Raw genomic sequence first — 16,427 nt, forward strand, 5'->3', positions numbered from 1 at the left:
GCTGCAGCTTCCCCTCTGCAGTCATTGATCCCATCCTGACCCAATACCTCTCACAGCTGGGGGCTTGTTACAGTGTATCAGCAGAGAGGGTCTGCAAGTATCACACTGACACACTGAAACAACCCCGCAGCTGTGCGCAGGGCCAGGTCATGTCTGCAGAGAGCTGGTCACGTGACTATGGTTAACCCTTGCCGGCCACTTACCCAGTGCAGGGGTTGTTCTGATATTTGGGGGCGGTGTAGGAAAACGGGGAGATGTTCTTATCCACAAACGTGCCGAACCCCAGACGGAAGTTGCTGGTGAGTTTCGCCATCTCGGCAGCCAATCTTGTCCCCAGATTTCGGATGGTGTCCAGGTCGTCCTTCATGGACAGCGATAAGTCCATCAGGTAGTAGAGATCCACCGGGTAGTCCTCCACCTGCCGCACCTGCACCTTAAAGGAGGCAGCGGCACCTGCAGGGGGCGACAGACAAGTCACCCCACCCCCTCCAGTCTGACCAAACCTCCTGCACACGCCCACACCTAGAATCGCTCAAGCAAACCCCTCCCACACTTACCCAACACCCCGCCCATGCTTAGATTACATCCTGACTCCACCCACAACTCTCCAAGTACTTGCCCTCTCTATCATGGCCCCACCCTCAGAGAGCGCCCCCCCCACTGACCTGGCCGGAGAGACAGCGAGAGACTCTGCGGCTTCAGCTGGATGATGTCCGATTGGGACGACCCCGATCCTTTACTGCTGAGGGGGAGGTTCCTGGTGACACTCACTTTACTCTTGGGACCCTCAATAAAATCCGGAACGCAGCCCTTTTGTATCAGATTGTCCCTCAGATCGCAGCGCGATGTCACCGTGTGAGGGGCCCCGAATTTCTGCAGGAAAAGGAGTCAGACAGGGATAATCGCCACGTATACGGCTGACACATGTCACACCGCGCCAATAGGTACAGCTCACAGAGGGATGGCCACCCAGCCTTCCCAGGCTTCTGCATATCCCAGCCAAGTGGGGGAGGGGCTAGGAGAACCGAGTGACAGCAGGAGCGGTAATGCGGAAGGGCGTGCGTTGTCACCCAGCTTTCCAGGAAACAGACAAACATCCTCTTAAAGGGTTTGTCTAGAATGAGAAGAATTGGTGCTGCTGCACATGCAGTACCGGTCACAGCCACAGAGAGGAGAGGCGCCATTTCTAATCTATATGAGATTACATCCTATCAAATGGAAACCGCCAAAAGGGTGAATGTCGTAATCGCACTCGCCTGAGCAATCATGGCCCCAAAAAAGCAGTTACATGGGGGCGTCTTATGGACATCTCTCTCTGACAACTCCAGAGCACCTGCAGGAATCTGACAACTGACTGCTAACAAGGTGACACTACCTCATCAAACTAATCTCTGGAGCTGGAAAGGTCGTTAACAAGTGACTGTGACCCCCCCCCCCCCAAACATGTGGTACAGCCGCACGTAGCGCCATCATGTGAGAGACAATCAAATAACATTACAGATAGCTGAGAGACCCCTCCCCCACTACAGTCCTCATAGATACATTGTATCCACAGCGCAACATTGAAATACATTCTATATAAAGTGTAACATTCATAGAGGTCAGAAGGTCAGCGCCTTCCTGCACGCAACCGCCGCCGCCGCACTCGCCACGTCAGGCCCAGGAGACCCCCGGCAGAAATAAACCGATCCATATAATCCATACAATGGGGGAGGGGGACATACACAAGCCGAGCGCTAGCCAGACCTGACAACAAGCCGAGCGCTAGCCAGACCTGACACCAAGCCGAGCGCTAGCCAGACCTGACACCAAGCCGAGCGCTAGCCAGACCTGACACCAAGCCGAGCGCTAGCCAGACCTGACAACAAGCCGAGCGCTAGCCAGACCTGACACCAAGCCGAGCGCTAGCCAGACCTGACAACAAGCCGAGCGCTAGCCAGACCTGACACCAAGCCGAGCACTAGCCAGACCTGACACCAAGCCGAGCACTAGCCAGACCTGACACCAAGCCGAGCACTAGCCAGACCTGACACCAAGCCGAGCACTAGCCAGACCTGACACCAAGCCGAGCACTAGCCAGACCTGACACCAAGCCGAGCGCTAGCCAGACCTGACAACTAGCCGAGCACTAGCCAGACCTGACACCAAGCCGAGCGCTAGCCAGACCTGACACCAAGCCGAGCGCTAGCCAGACCTGACACCAAGCCGAGCGCTAGCCAGACCTGACACCAAGCCGAGCGCTAGCCAGACCTGACACCAAGCCGAGCGCTAGCCAGACCTGACAACTAGCCGAGCACTAGCCAGACCTGACACCAAGCCGAGCGCTAGCCAGACCTGACACCAAGCCGAGCGCTAGCCAGACCTGACACCAAGCCGAGCACAACTCCACCACCAGAACTGGAGTTATCTGAGGGAGCAGCCGATGAGGAGGAAACGAGGAGCAAGCGGGACTGCAAGGATGAAACTGGGGAGTCACTGAAGAAGTGGAAAGACAATTGTTTTACATAGCAGGATGATGGGAGACGTAGTCTAGGTGTATAGGATGATGGGGGGAGTAGTACATGGCGCAGATAGTAAGGTTCCTTCTAGGTGTATAGGATGATGGGGGGAGTAGTACATGGAGCAGATAGTAAGGCTCCTTCTAGGTGTATAGGATGATGGGGGGAGTAGTACATGGTGCAGATAGTAAGGTTCCTTCTAGGTGTATAGGATGATGGGGGGAGTAGTACATGGTGCAGATAGTAAGGTTCCTTCTAGGTGTATAGGATGATGGGGGAGTAGTACATGGAGCAGATAGTAAGGCTCCTTCTAGGTGTATAGGATGATGGGGGAGTAGTACATGGTGCAGATAGTAAGGTTCCTTCTAGGTGTATAGGATGATGGAGGGAGTAGTACATGGAGCAGATAGTAAGGCTCCTTCTAGGTGTATAGGATGATGGGGGGAGTAGTACATGGCGCAGATAGTAAGGTTCCTTCTAGGTGTATAGGATGATGGGGGGAGTAGTACATGGTGCAGATAGTAAGGCTCCTTCTAGGTGTATAGGATGATGGGGGGAGTAGTACATGGTGCAGATAGTAAGGTTCCTTCTAGGTGTATAGGATGATGGGGGAGTAGTACATGGAGCAGATAGTAAGGCTCCTTCTAGGTGTATAGGATGATGGGGGAGTAGTACATGGCGCAGATAGTAAGGCTCCTTCTAGGTGTATAGGATGATGGGGGGAGTAGTACATGGAGCAGATAGTAAGGTTCCTTCTAGGTGTATAGGATGATGGGGGAGTAGTACACGGTGCAGATAGTAAGGCTCCTTCTAGGTGTATAGGATGATGGGGGGAGTAGTACATGGAGCAGATAGTAAGGTTCCTTCTAGGTGTATAGGATGATGGGGGAGTAGTACATGGTGCAGATAGTAAGGCTCCTTCTAGGTGTATAGGATGATGGAGGGAGTAGTACATGGTGCAGATAGTAAGGTTCCTTCTAGGTGTATAGGATGATGGGGGGAGTAGTACATGGTGCAGATAGTAAGGTTCCTTCTAGGTGTATAGGATGATGGGGGGAGTAGTACATGGTGCAGATAGTAAGGTTCCTTCTAGGTGTATAGGATGATGGAGGGAGTAGTACATGGCGCAGATAGTAAGGTTCCTTCTAGGTGTATAGGATGATGGGGGGAGTAGTACATGGTGCAGATAGTAAGGTTCCTTCTAGGTGTATAGGATGATGAGGGAGTAGTACATGGTGCAGATAGTAAGGTTCCTTCTAGGTGTATAGGATGATGGGGGGAGTAGTACATGGTGCAGATAGTAAGGTTCCTTCTAGGTGTATAGGATGATGGGGGAGTAGTACATGGTGCAGATAGTAAGGTTCCTTCTAGGTGTATAGGATGATGGGGGAGTAGTACATGGTGCAGATAGTAAGGCTCCTTCTAGGTGTATAGGATGATGGGGGGAGTAGTACATGGAGCAGATAGTAAGGTTCCTTCTAGGTGTATAGGATGATGGGGGAGTAGTACATGGTGCAGATAGTAAGGTTCCTTCTAGGTGTATAGGATGATGGGGGAGTAGTACATGGAGCAGATAGTAAGGTTCCTTCTAGGTGTATAGGATGATGGGGGAGTAGTACATGGAGCAGATAGTAAGGCTCCTTCTAGGTGTATAGGATGATGGAGGGAGTAGTACATGGCGCAGATAGTAAGGTTCCTTCTAGGTGTATAGGATGATGGGGGAGTAGTACATGGTGCAGATAGTAAGGCTCCTTCTAGGTGTATAGGATGATGGAGGGAGTAGTACATGGTGCAGATAGTAAGGCTCCTTCTAGGTGTATAGGATGATGGAGGGAGTAGTACACGGTGCAGATAGTAAGGTTCCTTCTAGGTGTATAGGATGATGGGGGAGTAGTACACGGTGCAGATAGTAAGGTTCCTTCTAGGTGTATAGGATGATGGGGGAGTAGTACACGGTGCAGATAGTAAGGCTCCTTCTAGGTGTATAGGATGATGGGGGGAGTAGTACATGGTGCAGATAGTAAGGTTCCTTCTAGGTGTATAGGATGATGGGGGGAGTAGTACATGGTGCAGATAGTAAGGCTCCTTCTAGGTGTATAGGATGATGGGGGGAGTAGTACATGGTGCAGATAGTAAGGTTCCTTCTAGGTGTATAGGATGATGGGGGGAGTAGTACATGGAGCAGATAGTAAGGTTCCTTCTAGGTGTATAGGATGATGGGGGGAGTAGTACATGGTGCAGATAGTAAGGCTCCTTCTAGGTGTATAGGATGATGGGGGGAGTAGTACATGGTGCAGATAGTAAGGTTCCTTCTAGGTGTATAGGATGATGGGGGGAGTAGTACATGGTGCAGATAGTAAGGTTCCTTCCAGGTGTATAGGATGATGGGGGGAGTAGTACATGGAGCAGATAGTAAGGCTCCTTCTAGGTGTATAGGATGATGGGGGAGTAGTACATGGTGCAGATAGTAAGGCTCCTTCTAGGTGTATAGGATGATGGGGGGAGTAGTACATGGAGCAGATAGTAAGGTTCCTTCTAGGTGTATAGGATGATGGGGGAGTAGTACATGGTGCAGATAGTAAGGTTCCTTCTAGGTGTATAGGATGATGGGGGAGTAGTACATGGTGCAGATAGTAAGGTTCCTTCTAGGTGTATAGGATGATGGGGGAGTAGTACATGGAGCAGATAGTAAGGTTCCTTCTAGGTGTATAGGATGATGGGGGAGTAGTACATGGTGCAGATAGTAAGGTTCCTTCTAGGTGTATAGGATGATGGGGGAGTAGTACATGGTGCAGATAGTAAGGTTCCTTCTAGGTGTATAGGATGATGGGGGGAGTAGTACATGGAGCAGATAGTAAGGCTCCTTCTAGGTGTATAGGATGATGGGGGGAGTAGTACATGGTGCAGATAGTAAGGCTCCTTCTAGGTGTATAGGATGATGGAGGGAGTAGTACATGGTGCAGATAGTAAGGTTCCTTCTAGGTGTATAGGATGATGGGGGAGTAGTACATGGTGCAGATAGTAAGGCTCCTTCTAGGTGTATAGGATGATGGGGGAGTAGTACATGGTGCAGATAGTAAGGTTCCTTCTAGGTGTATAGGATGATGGGGGGAGTAGTACATGGTGCAGATAGTAAGGCTCCTTCTAGGTGTATAGGATGATGGGGGGAGTAGTACATGGTGCAGATAGTAAGGTTCCTTCTAGGTGTATAGGATGATGGGGGGAGTAGTACATGGAGCAGATAGTAAGGTTCCTTCTAGGTGTATAGGATGATGGGGGAGTAGTACATGGTGCAGATAGTAAGGTTCCTTCTAGGTGTATAGGATGATGGGGGAGTAGTACATGGTGCAGATAGTAAGGTTCCTTCTAGGTGTATAGGATGATGGAGGGAGTAGTACATGGTGCAGATAGTAAGGTTCCTTCTAGGTGTATAGGATGATGGGGGAGTAGTACATGGTGCAGATAGTAAGGTTCCTTCTAGGTGTATAGGATGATGGGGGAGTAGTACATGGAGCAGATAGTAAGGTTCCTTCTAGGTGTATAGGATGATGGGGGAGTAGTACATGGTGCAGATAGTAAGGTTCCTTCTAGGTGTATAGGATGATGGGGGAGTAGTACATGGTGCAGATAGTAAGGTTCCTTCTAGGTGTATAGGATGATGGGGGGAGTAGTACATGGAGCAGATAGTAAGGCTCCTTCTAGGTGTATAGGATGATGGGGGGAGTAGTACATGGTGCAGATAGTAAGGCTCCTTCTAGGTGTATAGGATGATGGAGGGAGTAGTACATGGTGCAGATAGTAAGGCTCCTTCTAGGTGTATAGGATGATGGGGGGAGTAGTACATGGTGCAGATAGTAAGGTTCCTTCTAGGTGTATAGGATGATGGGGGGAGTAGTACATGGTGCAGATAGTAAGGTTCCTTCTAGGTGTATAGGATGATGGGGGAGTAGTACATGGTGCAGATAGTAAGGCTCCTTCTAGGTGTATAGGATGATGGGGGAGTAGTACATGGTGCAGATAGTAAGGTTCCTTCTAGGTGTATAGGATGATGGGGGAGTAGTACATGGTGCAGATAGTAAGGTTCCTTCTAGGTGTATAGGATGATGGGGGAGTAGTACATGGTGCAGATAGTAAGGCTCCTTCTAGGTGTATAGGATGATGGGGGGAGTAGTACATGGAGCAGATAGTAAGGCTCCTTCTAGGTGTATAGGATGATGGGGGAGTAGTACATGGAGCAGATAGTAAGGTTCCTTCTAGGTGTATAGGATGATGGGGGGAGTAGTACACGGTGCAGATAGTAAGGCTCCTTCTAGGTGTATAGGATGATGGGGGGAGTAGTACATGGAGCAGATAGTAAGGCTCCTTCTAGGTGTATAGGATGATGGGGGAGTAGTACATGGAGCAGATAGTAAGGCTCCTTCTAGGTGTATAGGATGATGGAGGGAGTAGTACATGGAGCAGATAGTAAGGCTCCTTCTAGGTGTATAGGATGATGGAGGGAGTAGTACATGGCGCAGATAGTAAGGTTCCTTCTAGGTGTATAGGATGATGGGGGGAGTAGTACATGGTGCAGATAGTAAGGTTCCTTCTAGGTGTATAGGATGATGGGGGGAGTAGTACATGGTGCAGATAGTAAGGTTCCTTCTAGGTGTATAGGATGATGGAGGGAGTAGTACATGGCGCAGATAGTAAGGTTCCTTCTAGGTGTATAGGATGATGGGGGGAGTAGTACATGGTGCAGATAGTAAGGTTCCTTCTAGGTGTATAGGATGATGAGGGAGTAGTACATGGTGCAGATAGTAAGGTTCCTTCTAGGTGTATAGGATGATGGGGGGAGTAGTACATGGTGCAGATAGTAAGGTTCCTTCTAGGTGTATAGGATGATGGGGGAGTAGTACATGGTGCAGATAGTAAGGTTCCTTCTAGGTGTATAGGATGATGGGGGAGTAGTACATGGTGCAGATAGTAAGGCTCCTTCTAGGTGTATAGGATGATGGAGGGAGTAGTACATGGCGCAGATAGTAAGGTTCCTTCTAGGTGTATAGGATGATGGGGGAGTAGTACATGGTGCAGATAGTAAGGCTCCTTCTAGGTGTATAGGATGATGGAGGGAGTAGTACATGGTGCAGATAGTAAGGCTCCTTCTAGGTGTATAGGATGATGGAGGGAGTAGTACATGGTGCAGATAGTAAGGTTCCTTCTAGGTGTATAGGATGATGGGGGAGTAGTACACGGTGCAGATAGTAAGGCTCCTTCTAGGTGTATAGGATGATGGGGGGAGTAGTACATGGTGCAGATAGTAAGGTTCCTTCTAGGTGTATAGGATGATGGGGGGAGTAGTACATGGTGCAGATAGTAAGGCTCCTTCTAGGTGTATAGGATGATGGGGGGAGTAGTACATGGAGCAGATAGTAAGGTTCCTTCTAGGTGTATAGGATGATGGGGGGAGTAGTACATGGAGCAGATAGTAAGGTTCCTTCTAGGTGTATAGGATGATGGGGGGAGTAGTACATGGAGCAGATAGTAAGGTTCCTTCTAGGTGTATAGGATGATGGGGGGAGTAGTACATGGTGCAGATAGTAAGGCTCCTTCTAGGTGTATAGGATGATGGGGGGAGTAGTACATGGTGCAGATAGTAAGGTTCCTTCTAGGTGTATAGGATGATGGGGGGAGTAGTACATGGAGCAGATAGTAAGGTTCCTTCTAGGTGTATAGGATGATGGGGGAGTAGTACATGGTGCAGATAGTAAGGTTCCTTCTAGGTGTATAGGATGATGGGGGAGTAGTACATGGTGCAGATAGTAAGGTTCCTTCTAGGTGTATAGGATGATGGGGGAGTAGTACATGGAGCAGATAGTAAGGTTCCTTCTAGGTGTATAGGATGATGGGGGAGTAGTACATGGTGCAGATAGTAAGGTTCCTTCTAGGTGTATAGGATGATGGGGGAGTAGTACATGGTGCAGATAGTAAGGTTCCTTCTAGGTGTATAGGATGATGGGGGGAGTAGTACATGGAGCAGATAGTAAGGCTCCTTCTAGGTGTATAGGATGATGGGGGGAGTAGTACATGGAGCAGATAGTAAGGCTCCTTCTAGGTGTATAGGATGATGGGGGGAGTAGTACATGGTGCAGATAGTAAGGTTCCTTCTAGGTGTATAGGATGATGGGGGGAGTAGTACATGGTGCAGATAGTAAGGCTCCTTCTAGGTGTATAGGATGATGGGGGGAGTAGTACATGGAGCAGATAGTAAGGTTCCTTCTAGGTGTATAGGATGATGGGGGAGTAGTACACGGTGCAGATAGTAAGGTTCCTTCTAGGTGTATAGGATGATGGGGGAGTAGTACATGGTGCAGATAGTAAGGCTCCTTCTAGGTGTATAGGATGATGGGGGGAGTAGTACATGGTGCAGATAGTAAGGCTCCTTCTAGGTGTATAGGATGATGGGGGGAGTAGTACACGGTGCAGATAGTAAGGTTCCTTCTAGGTGTATAGGATGATGGGGGAGTAGTACATGGAGCAGATAGTAAGGCTCCTTCTAGGTGTATAGGATGATGGGGGAGTAGTACATGGTGCAGATAGTAAGGTTCCTTCTAGGTGTATAGGATGATGGGGGGAGTAGTACACGGTGCAGATAGTAAGGTTCCTTCTAGGTGTATAGGATGATGGGGGAGTAGTACACGGTGCAGATAGTAAGGCTCCTTCTAGGTGTATAGGATGATGGGGGAGTAGTACAGGGTGCAGATAGTAAGGTTCCTTCTAGGTGTATAAGATGATGGGGGAGTAGTACATGGTGCAGATAGTAAGGTTCCTTCTAGGTGTATAGGATGATGGGGGAGTAGTACATGGTGCAGATAGTAAGGTTCCTTCTAGGTGTATAGGATGATGGGGGGAGTAGTACATGGTGCAGATAGTAAGGTTCCTTCTAGGTGTATAGGATGATGGGGGGAGTAGTACATGGAGCAGATAGTAAGGTTCCTTCTAGGTGTATAGGATGATGGGGGAGTAGTACATGGTGCAGATAGTAAGGCTCCTTCTAGGTGTATAGGATGATGGGGGAGTAGTACATGGAGCAGATAGTAAGGCTCCTTCTAGGTGTATAGGATGATGGGGGGAGTAGTACACGGTGCAGATAGTAAGGTTCCTTCTAGGTGTATAGGATGATGGGGGAGTAGTACATGGTGCAGATAGTAAGGCTCCTTCTAGGTGTATAGGATGATGGGGGAGTAGTACATGGTGCAGATAGTAAGGCTCCTTCTAGGTGTATAGGATGATGGGGGGAGTAGTACATGGTGCAGATAGTAAGGTTCCTTCTAGGTGTATAGGATGATGGGGGGAGTAGTACATGGTGCAGATAGTAAGGTTCCTTCTAGGTGTATAGGATGATGGGGGGAGTAGTACACGGTGCAGATAGTAAGGTTCCTTCTAGGTGTATAGGATGATGGAGGGAGTAGTACATGGTGCAGATAGTAAGGTTCCTTCTAGGTGTATAGGATGATGGGGGGAGTAGTACATGGAGCAGATAGTAAGGCTCCTTCTAGGTGTATAGGATGATGGGGGGAGTAGTACATGGTGCAGATAGTAAGGCTCCTTCTAGGTGTATAGGATGATGGGGGGAGTAGTACATGGTGCAGATAGTAAGGTTCCTTCTAGGTGTATAGGATGATGGGGGGAGTAGTACATGGCGCAGATAGTAAGGCTCCTTCTAGGTGTATAGGATGATGGGGGGAGTAGTACATGGAGCAGATAGTAAGGCTCCTTCTAGGTGTATAGGATGATGGGGGGAGTAGTACATGGTGCAGATAGTAAGGTTCCTTCTAGGTGTATAGGATGATGGGGGGAGTAGTACATGGTGCAGATAGTAAGGCTCCTTCTAGGTGTATAGGATGATGGGGGGAGTAGTACATGGTGCAGATAGTAAGGTTCCTTCTAGGTGTATAGGATGATGGGGGAGTAGTACACGGTGCAGATAGTAAGGCTCCTTCTAGGTGTATAGGATGATGGGGGGAGTAGTACATGGAGCAGATAGTAAGGTTCCTTCTAGGTGTATAGGATGATGGGGGAGTAGTACACGGAGCAGATAGTAAGGCTCCTTCTAGGTGTATAGGATGATGGGGGAGTAGTACACGGTGCAGATAGTAAGGCTCCTTCTAGGTGTATAGGATGATGGGGGGAGTAGTACATGGCGCAGATAGTAAGGTTCCTTCTAGGTGTATAGGATGATGGGGGGAGTAGTACATGGAGCAGATAGTAAGGCTCCTTCTAGGTGTATAGGATGATGGGGGAGTAGTACACGGTGCAGATAGTAAGGCTCCTTCTAGGTGTATAGGATGATGGGGGGAGTAGTACATGGAGCAGATAGTAAGGCTCCTTCTAGGTGTATAGGATGATGGAGGGAGTAGTACATGGCGCAGATAGTAAGGTTCCTTCTAGGTGTATAGGATGATGAGGGAGTAGTACATGGTGCAGATAGTAAGGTTCCTTCTAGGTGTATAGGATGATGGGGGAGTAGTACATGGAGCAGATAGTAAGGTTCCTTCTAGGTGTATAGGATGATGGGGGGAGTAGTACATGGAGCAGATAGTAAGGTTCCTTCTAGGTGTATAGGATGATGGGGGGAGTAGTACATGGAGCAGATAGTAAGGTTCCTTCTAGGTGTATAGGATGATGGGGGAGTAGTACATGGAGCAGATAGTAAGGTTCCTTCTAGGTGTATAGGATGATGGGGGGAGTAGTACATGGAGCAGATAGTAAGGTTCCTTCTAGGTGTATAGGATGATGGGGGAGTAGTACATGGTGCAGTCATGGCGCAGATAGTAAGGTTCCTTCTAGGTGTATAGGATGATGGGGGAGTAGTACATGGAGCAGATAGTAAGGTTCCTTCTAGGTGTATAGGATGATGGGGGGAGTAGTACATGGAGCAGATAGTAAGGCTCCTTCTAGGTGTATAGGATGATGGGGGAGTAGTACATGGAGCAGATAGTAAGGCTCCTTCTAGGTGTATAGGATGATGGGGGGAGTAGTACATGGAGCAGATAGTAAGGCTCCTTCTAGGTGTATAGGATGATGGGGGAGTAGTACATGGTGCAGATAGTAAGGTTCCTTCTAGGTGTATAGGATGATGGGGGAGTAGTACATGGTGCAGATAGTAAGGCTCCTTCTAGGTGTATAGGATGATGGGGGGAGTAGTACATGGAGCAGATAGTAAGGCTCCTTCTAGGTGTATAGGATGATGGGGGAGTAGTACATGGAGCAGATAGTAAGGTTCCTTCTAGGTGTATAGGATGATGGGGGGAGTAGTACATGGTGCAGATAGTAAGGTTCCTTCTAGGTGTATAGGATGATGGGGGAGTAGTACATGGTGCAGATAGTAAGGCTCCTTCTAGGTGTATAGGATGATGGGGGAGTAGTACATGGTGCAGATAGTAAGGTTCCTTCTAGGTGTATAGGATGATGGGGGAGTAGTACATGGTGCAGATAGTAAGGTTCCTTCTAGGTGTATAGGATGATGGGGGGAGTAGTACATGGTGCAGATAGTAAGGTTCCTTCTAGGTGTATAGGATGATGGGGGAGTAGTACATGGAGCAGATAGTAAGGTTCCTTCTAGGTGTATAGGATGATGGGGGGAGTAGTACATGGAGCAGATAGTAAGGCTCCTTCTAGGTGTATAGGATGATGGGGGGAGTAGTACACGGTGCAGATAGTAAGGCTCCTTCTAGGTGTATAGGATGATGGGGGAGTAGTACATGGAGCAGATAGTAAGGTTCCTTCTAGGTGTATAGGATGATGGGGGGAGTAGTACATGGAGCAGATAGTAAGGCTCCTTCTAGGTGTATAGGATGATGGGGGGAGTAGTACATGGAGCAGATAGTAAGGTTCCTTCTAGGTGTATAGGATGATGGGGGAGTAGTACATGGAGCAGATAGTAAGGTTCCTTCTAGGTGTATAGGATGATGGGGGGAGTAGTACATGGTGCAGATAGTAAGGCTCCTTCTAGGTGTATAGGATGATGGGGGGAGTAGTACATGGTGCAGATAGTAAGGTTCCTTCTAGGTGTATAGGATGATGGGGGAAGTAGTACATGGAGCAGATAGTAAGGCTCCTTCTAGGTGTATAGGATGATGGGGGAGTAGTACATGGAGCAGATAGTAAGGTTCCTTCTAGGTGTATAGGATGATGGGGGAAGTAGTACATGGAGCAGATAGTAAGGCTCCTTCTAGGTGTATAGGATGATGGAGGGAGTAGTACATGGTGCAGATAGTAAGGTTCCTTCTAGGTGTATAGGATGATGGGGGGAGTAGTACATGGTGCAGATAGTAAGGCTCCTTCTAGGTGTATAGGATGATGGGGGAGTAGTACATGGTGCAGATAGTAAGGTTCCTTCTAGGTGTATAGGATGATGGGGGGAGTAGTACATGGAGCAGATAGTAAGGCTCCTTCTAGGTGTATAGGATGATGGGGGAGTAGTACATGGAGCAGATAGTAAGGCTCCTTCTAGGTGTATAGGATGATGGGGGAGTAGTACATGGAGCAGATAGTAAGGCTCCTTCTAGGTGTATAGGATGATGGGGGGAGTAGTACATGGTGCAGATAGTAAGGCTCCTTCTAGGTGTATAGGATGATGGGGGAGTAGTACATGGAGCAGATAGTAAGGTTCCTTCTAGGTGTATAGGATGATGGGGGGAGTAGTACATGGTGCAGATAGTAAGGTTCCTTCTAGGTGTATAGGATGATGGGGGAGTAGTACATGGTGCAGATAGTAAGGTTCCTTCTAGGTGTATAGGATGATGGGGGGAGTAGTACATGGAGCAGATAGTAAGGTTCCTTCTAGGTGTATAGGATGATGGGGGAGTAGTACATGGTGCAGATAGTAAGGCTCCTTCTAGGTGTATAGGATGATGGGGGAGTAGTACATGGTGCAGATAGTAAGGCTCCTTCTAGGTGTATAGGATGATGGGGGAGTAGTACATGGTGCAGATAGTAAGGCTCCTTCTAGGTGTATAGGATGATGGGGGAGTAGTACATGGTGCAGATAGTAAGGCTCCTTCTAGGTGTATAGGATGATGGGGGGAGTAGTACATGGTGCAGATAGTAAGGTTCCTTCTAGGTGTATAGGATGATGGGGGAGTAGTACATGGTGCAGATAGTAAGGTTCCTTCTAGGTGTATAGGATGATGGGGGAGTAGTACATGGAGCAGATAGTAAGGTTCCTTCTAGGTGTATAGGATGATGGGGGGAGTAGTACATGGTGCAGATAGTAAGGTTCCTTCTAGGTGTATAGGATGATGGGGGAGTAGTACATGGTGCAGATAGTAAGGTTCCTTCTAGGTGTATAGGATGATGGGGGGAGTAGTACATGGTGCAGATAGTAAGGTTCCTTCTAGGTGTATAGGATGATGGGGGGAGTAGTACATGGTGCAGATAGTAAGGTTCCTTCTAGGTGTATAGGATGATGAGGGAGTAGTACATGGTGCAGATAGTAAGGTTCCTTCTAGGTGTATAGGATGATGGGGGAGTAGTACATGGAGCAGATAGTAAGGTTCCTTCTAGGTGTATAGGATGATGAGGGAGTAGTACATGGTGCAGATAGTAAGGTTCCTTCTAGGTGTATAGGATGATGGGGGAGTAGTACATGGTGCAGATAGTAAGGTTCCTTCTAGGTGTATAGGATGATGAGGGAGTAGTACATGGTGCAGATAGTAAGGTTCCTTCTAGGTGTATAGGATGATGAGGGAGTAGTACATGGTGCAGATAGTAAGGTTCCTTCTAGGTGTATAGGATGATGGGGGAGTAGTACATGGAGCAGATAGTAAGGTTCCTTCTAGGTGTATAGGATGATGAGGGAGTAGTACATGGTGCAGATAGTAAGGTTCCTTCTAGGTGTATAGGATGATGGGGGAGTAGTACATGGTGCAGATAGTAAGGTTCCTTCTAGGTGTATAGGATGATGGGGGAGTAGTACATGGAGCAGATAGTAAGGTTCCTTCTAGGTGTATAGGATGATGAGGGAGTAGTACATGGTGCAGATAGTAAGGCTCCTTCTAGGTGTATAGGATGATGAGGGAGTAGTACATGGTGCAGATAGTAAGGCTCCTTCTAGGTGTATAGGATGATGGGGGAGTAGTACATGGAGCAGATAGTAAGGTTCCTTCTAGGTGTATAGGATGATGGGGGAGTAGTACATGGAGCAGATAGTAAGGTTCCTTCTAGGTGTATAGGATGATGGGGGAGTAGTACATGGTGCAGATAGTAAGGTTCCTTCTAGGTGTATAGGATGATGGGGGGAGTAGTACATGGTGCAGATAGTAAGGTTCCTTCTAGGTGTATAGGATGATGGGGGAGTAGTACATGGTGCAGATAGTAAGGTTCCTTCTAGGTGTATAGGATGATGGGGGAGTAGTACATGGTGCAGATAGTAAGGTTCCTTCTAGGTGTATAGGATGATGGGGGAGTAGTACATGGTGCAGATAGTAAGGTTCCTTCTAGGTGTATAGGATGATGGGGGGAGTAGTACATGGTGCAGATAGTAAGGTTCCTTCTAGGTGTATAAGATGATGGGGGGAGTAGTACATGGTGCAGATAGTAAGGTTCCTTCTAGGTGTATAGGATGATGGGGGGAGTAGTACATGGTGCAGATAGTAAGGTTCCTTCTAGGTGTATAGGATGATGGGGGAGTAGTACATGGTGCAGATAGTAAGGCTCCTTCTAGGTGTATAGGATGATGGGGGGAGTAGTACATGGTGCAGATAGTAAGGTTCCTTCTAGGTGTATAGGATGATGGGGGGAGTAGTACACGGTGCAGATAGTAAGGCTCCTTCTAGGTGTATAGGATGATGGGGGGAGTAGTACACGGTGCAGATAGTAAGGCTCCTTCTAGGTGTATAGGATGATGGGGGAGTAGTACACGGTGCAGATAGTAAGGTTCCTTCTAGGTGTATAGGATGATGGGGGAGTAGTACACGGTGCAGATAGTAAGGCTCCTTCTAGGTGTATAGGATGATGGGGGAGTAGTACATGGTGCAGATAGTAAGGTTCCTTCTAGGTGTATAGGATGATGGGGGAGTAGTACACGGTGCAGATAGTAAGGCTCCTTCTAGGTGTATAGGATGATGGGGGGAGTAGTACATGGTGCAGATAGTAAGGCTCCTTCTAGGTGTATAGGATGATGGGGGAGTAGTAAATGGAGCAGATAGTAAGGTTCCTTCTAGGTGTATAGGATGATGGGGGAGTAGTACATGGAGCAGATAGTAAGGTTCCTTCTAGGTGTATAGGATGATGGGGGGAGTAGTACATGGAGCAGATAGTAAGGCTCCTTCTAGGTGTATAGGATGATGGGGGGAGTAGTACATGGTGCAGATAGTAAGGCTCCTTCTAGGTGTATAGGATGATGGGGGGAGTAGTACATGGTGCAGATAGTAAGGCTCCTTCTAGGTGTATAGGATGATGGGGGGAGTAGTACATGGTGCAGATAGTAAGGTTCCTTCTAGGTGTATAGGATGATGGGGGGAGTAGTACATGGTGCAGATAGTAAGGTTCCTTCTAGGTGTATAGGATGATGGGGGGAGTAGTACATGGTGCAGATAGTAAGGTTCCTTCTAGGTGTATAGGATGATGGGGGGAGTAGTACATGGTGCAGATAGTAAGGTTCCTTCTAGGTGTATAGGATGATGGGGGGAGTAGTACATGGAGCAGATAGTAAGGTTCCTTCTAGGTGTATAGGATGATGGGGGAGTAGTACATGGTGCAGATAGTAAGGCTCCTTCTAGGTGTATAGGATGATGGGGGGAGTAGTACATGGTGCAGATAGTAAGGTTCCTTCTAGGTGTATAGGATGATGGGGGGAGTAGTACACGGTGCAGATAGTAAGGCTCCTTCTAGGTGTATAGGATGATGGGGGGAGTAGTACACGGTGCAGATAGTAAGGCTCCTTCT

At 48.2% G+C, this 16,427-nt stretch overlaps 1 protein-coding gene across 1 annotated transcript in view; it reads right to left on the reverse strand.

The window, feature by feature from the left end:
- ITGB5 (integrin subunit beta 5) overlaps nt 1-16,427 on the reverse strand; it is a 63,859-nt gene that overhangs the window by 36,299 nt on the left and 11,133 nt on the right. The window contains exons 3-4 of the mRNA XM_075285486.1: nt 666-873; nt 204-453 (exon numbers count right to left, since the gene is read on the reverse strand). Coding sequence (XP_075141587.1) covers nt 204-453; nt 666-873 — 458 coding nt within the window. The remainder of the gene's footprint in view (nt 1-203; nt 454-665; nt 874-16,427) is intronic.

The sequence above is a fragment of the Leptodactylus fuscus genome, chromosome 8, assembly GCF_031893055.1.
Source record: "Leptodactylus fuscus isolate aLepFus1 chromosome 8, aLepFus1.hap2, whole genome shotgun sequence".
Classification (NCBI taxonomy): Eukaryota; Metazoa; Chordata; class Amphibia; order Anura; family Leptodactylidae; genus Leptodactylus; species Leptodactylus fuscus.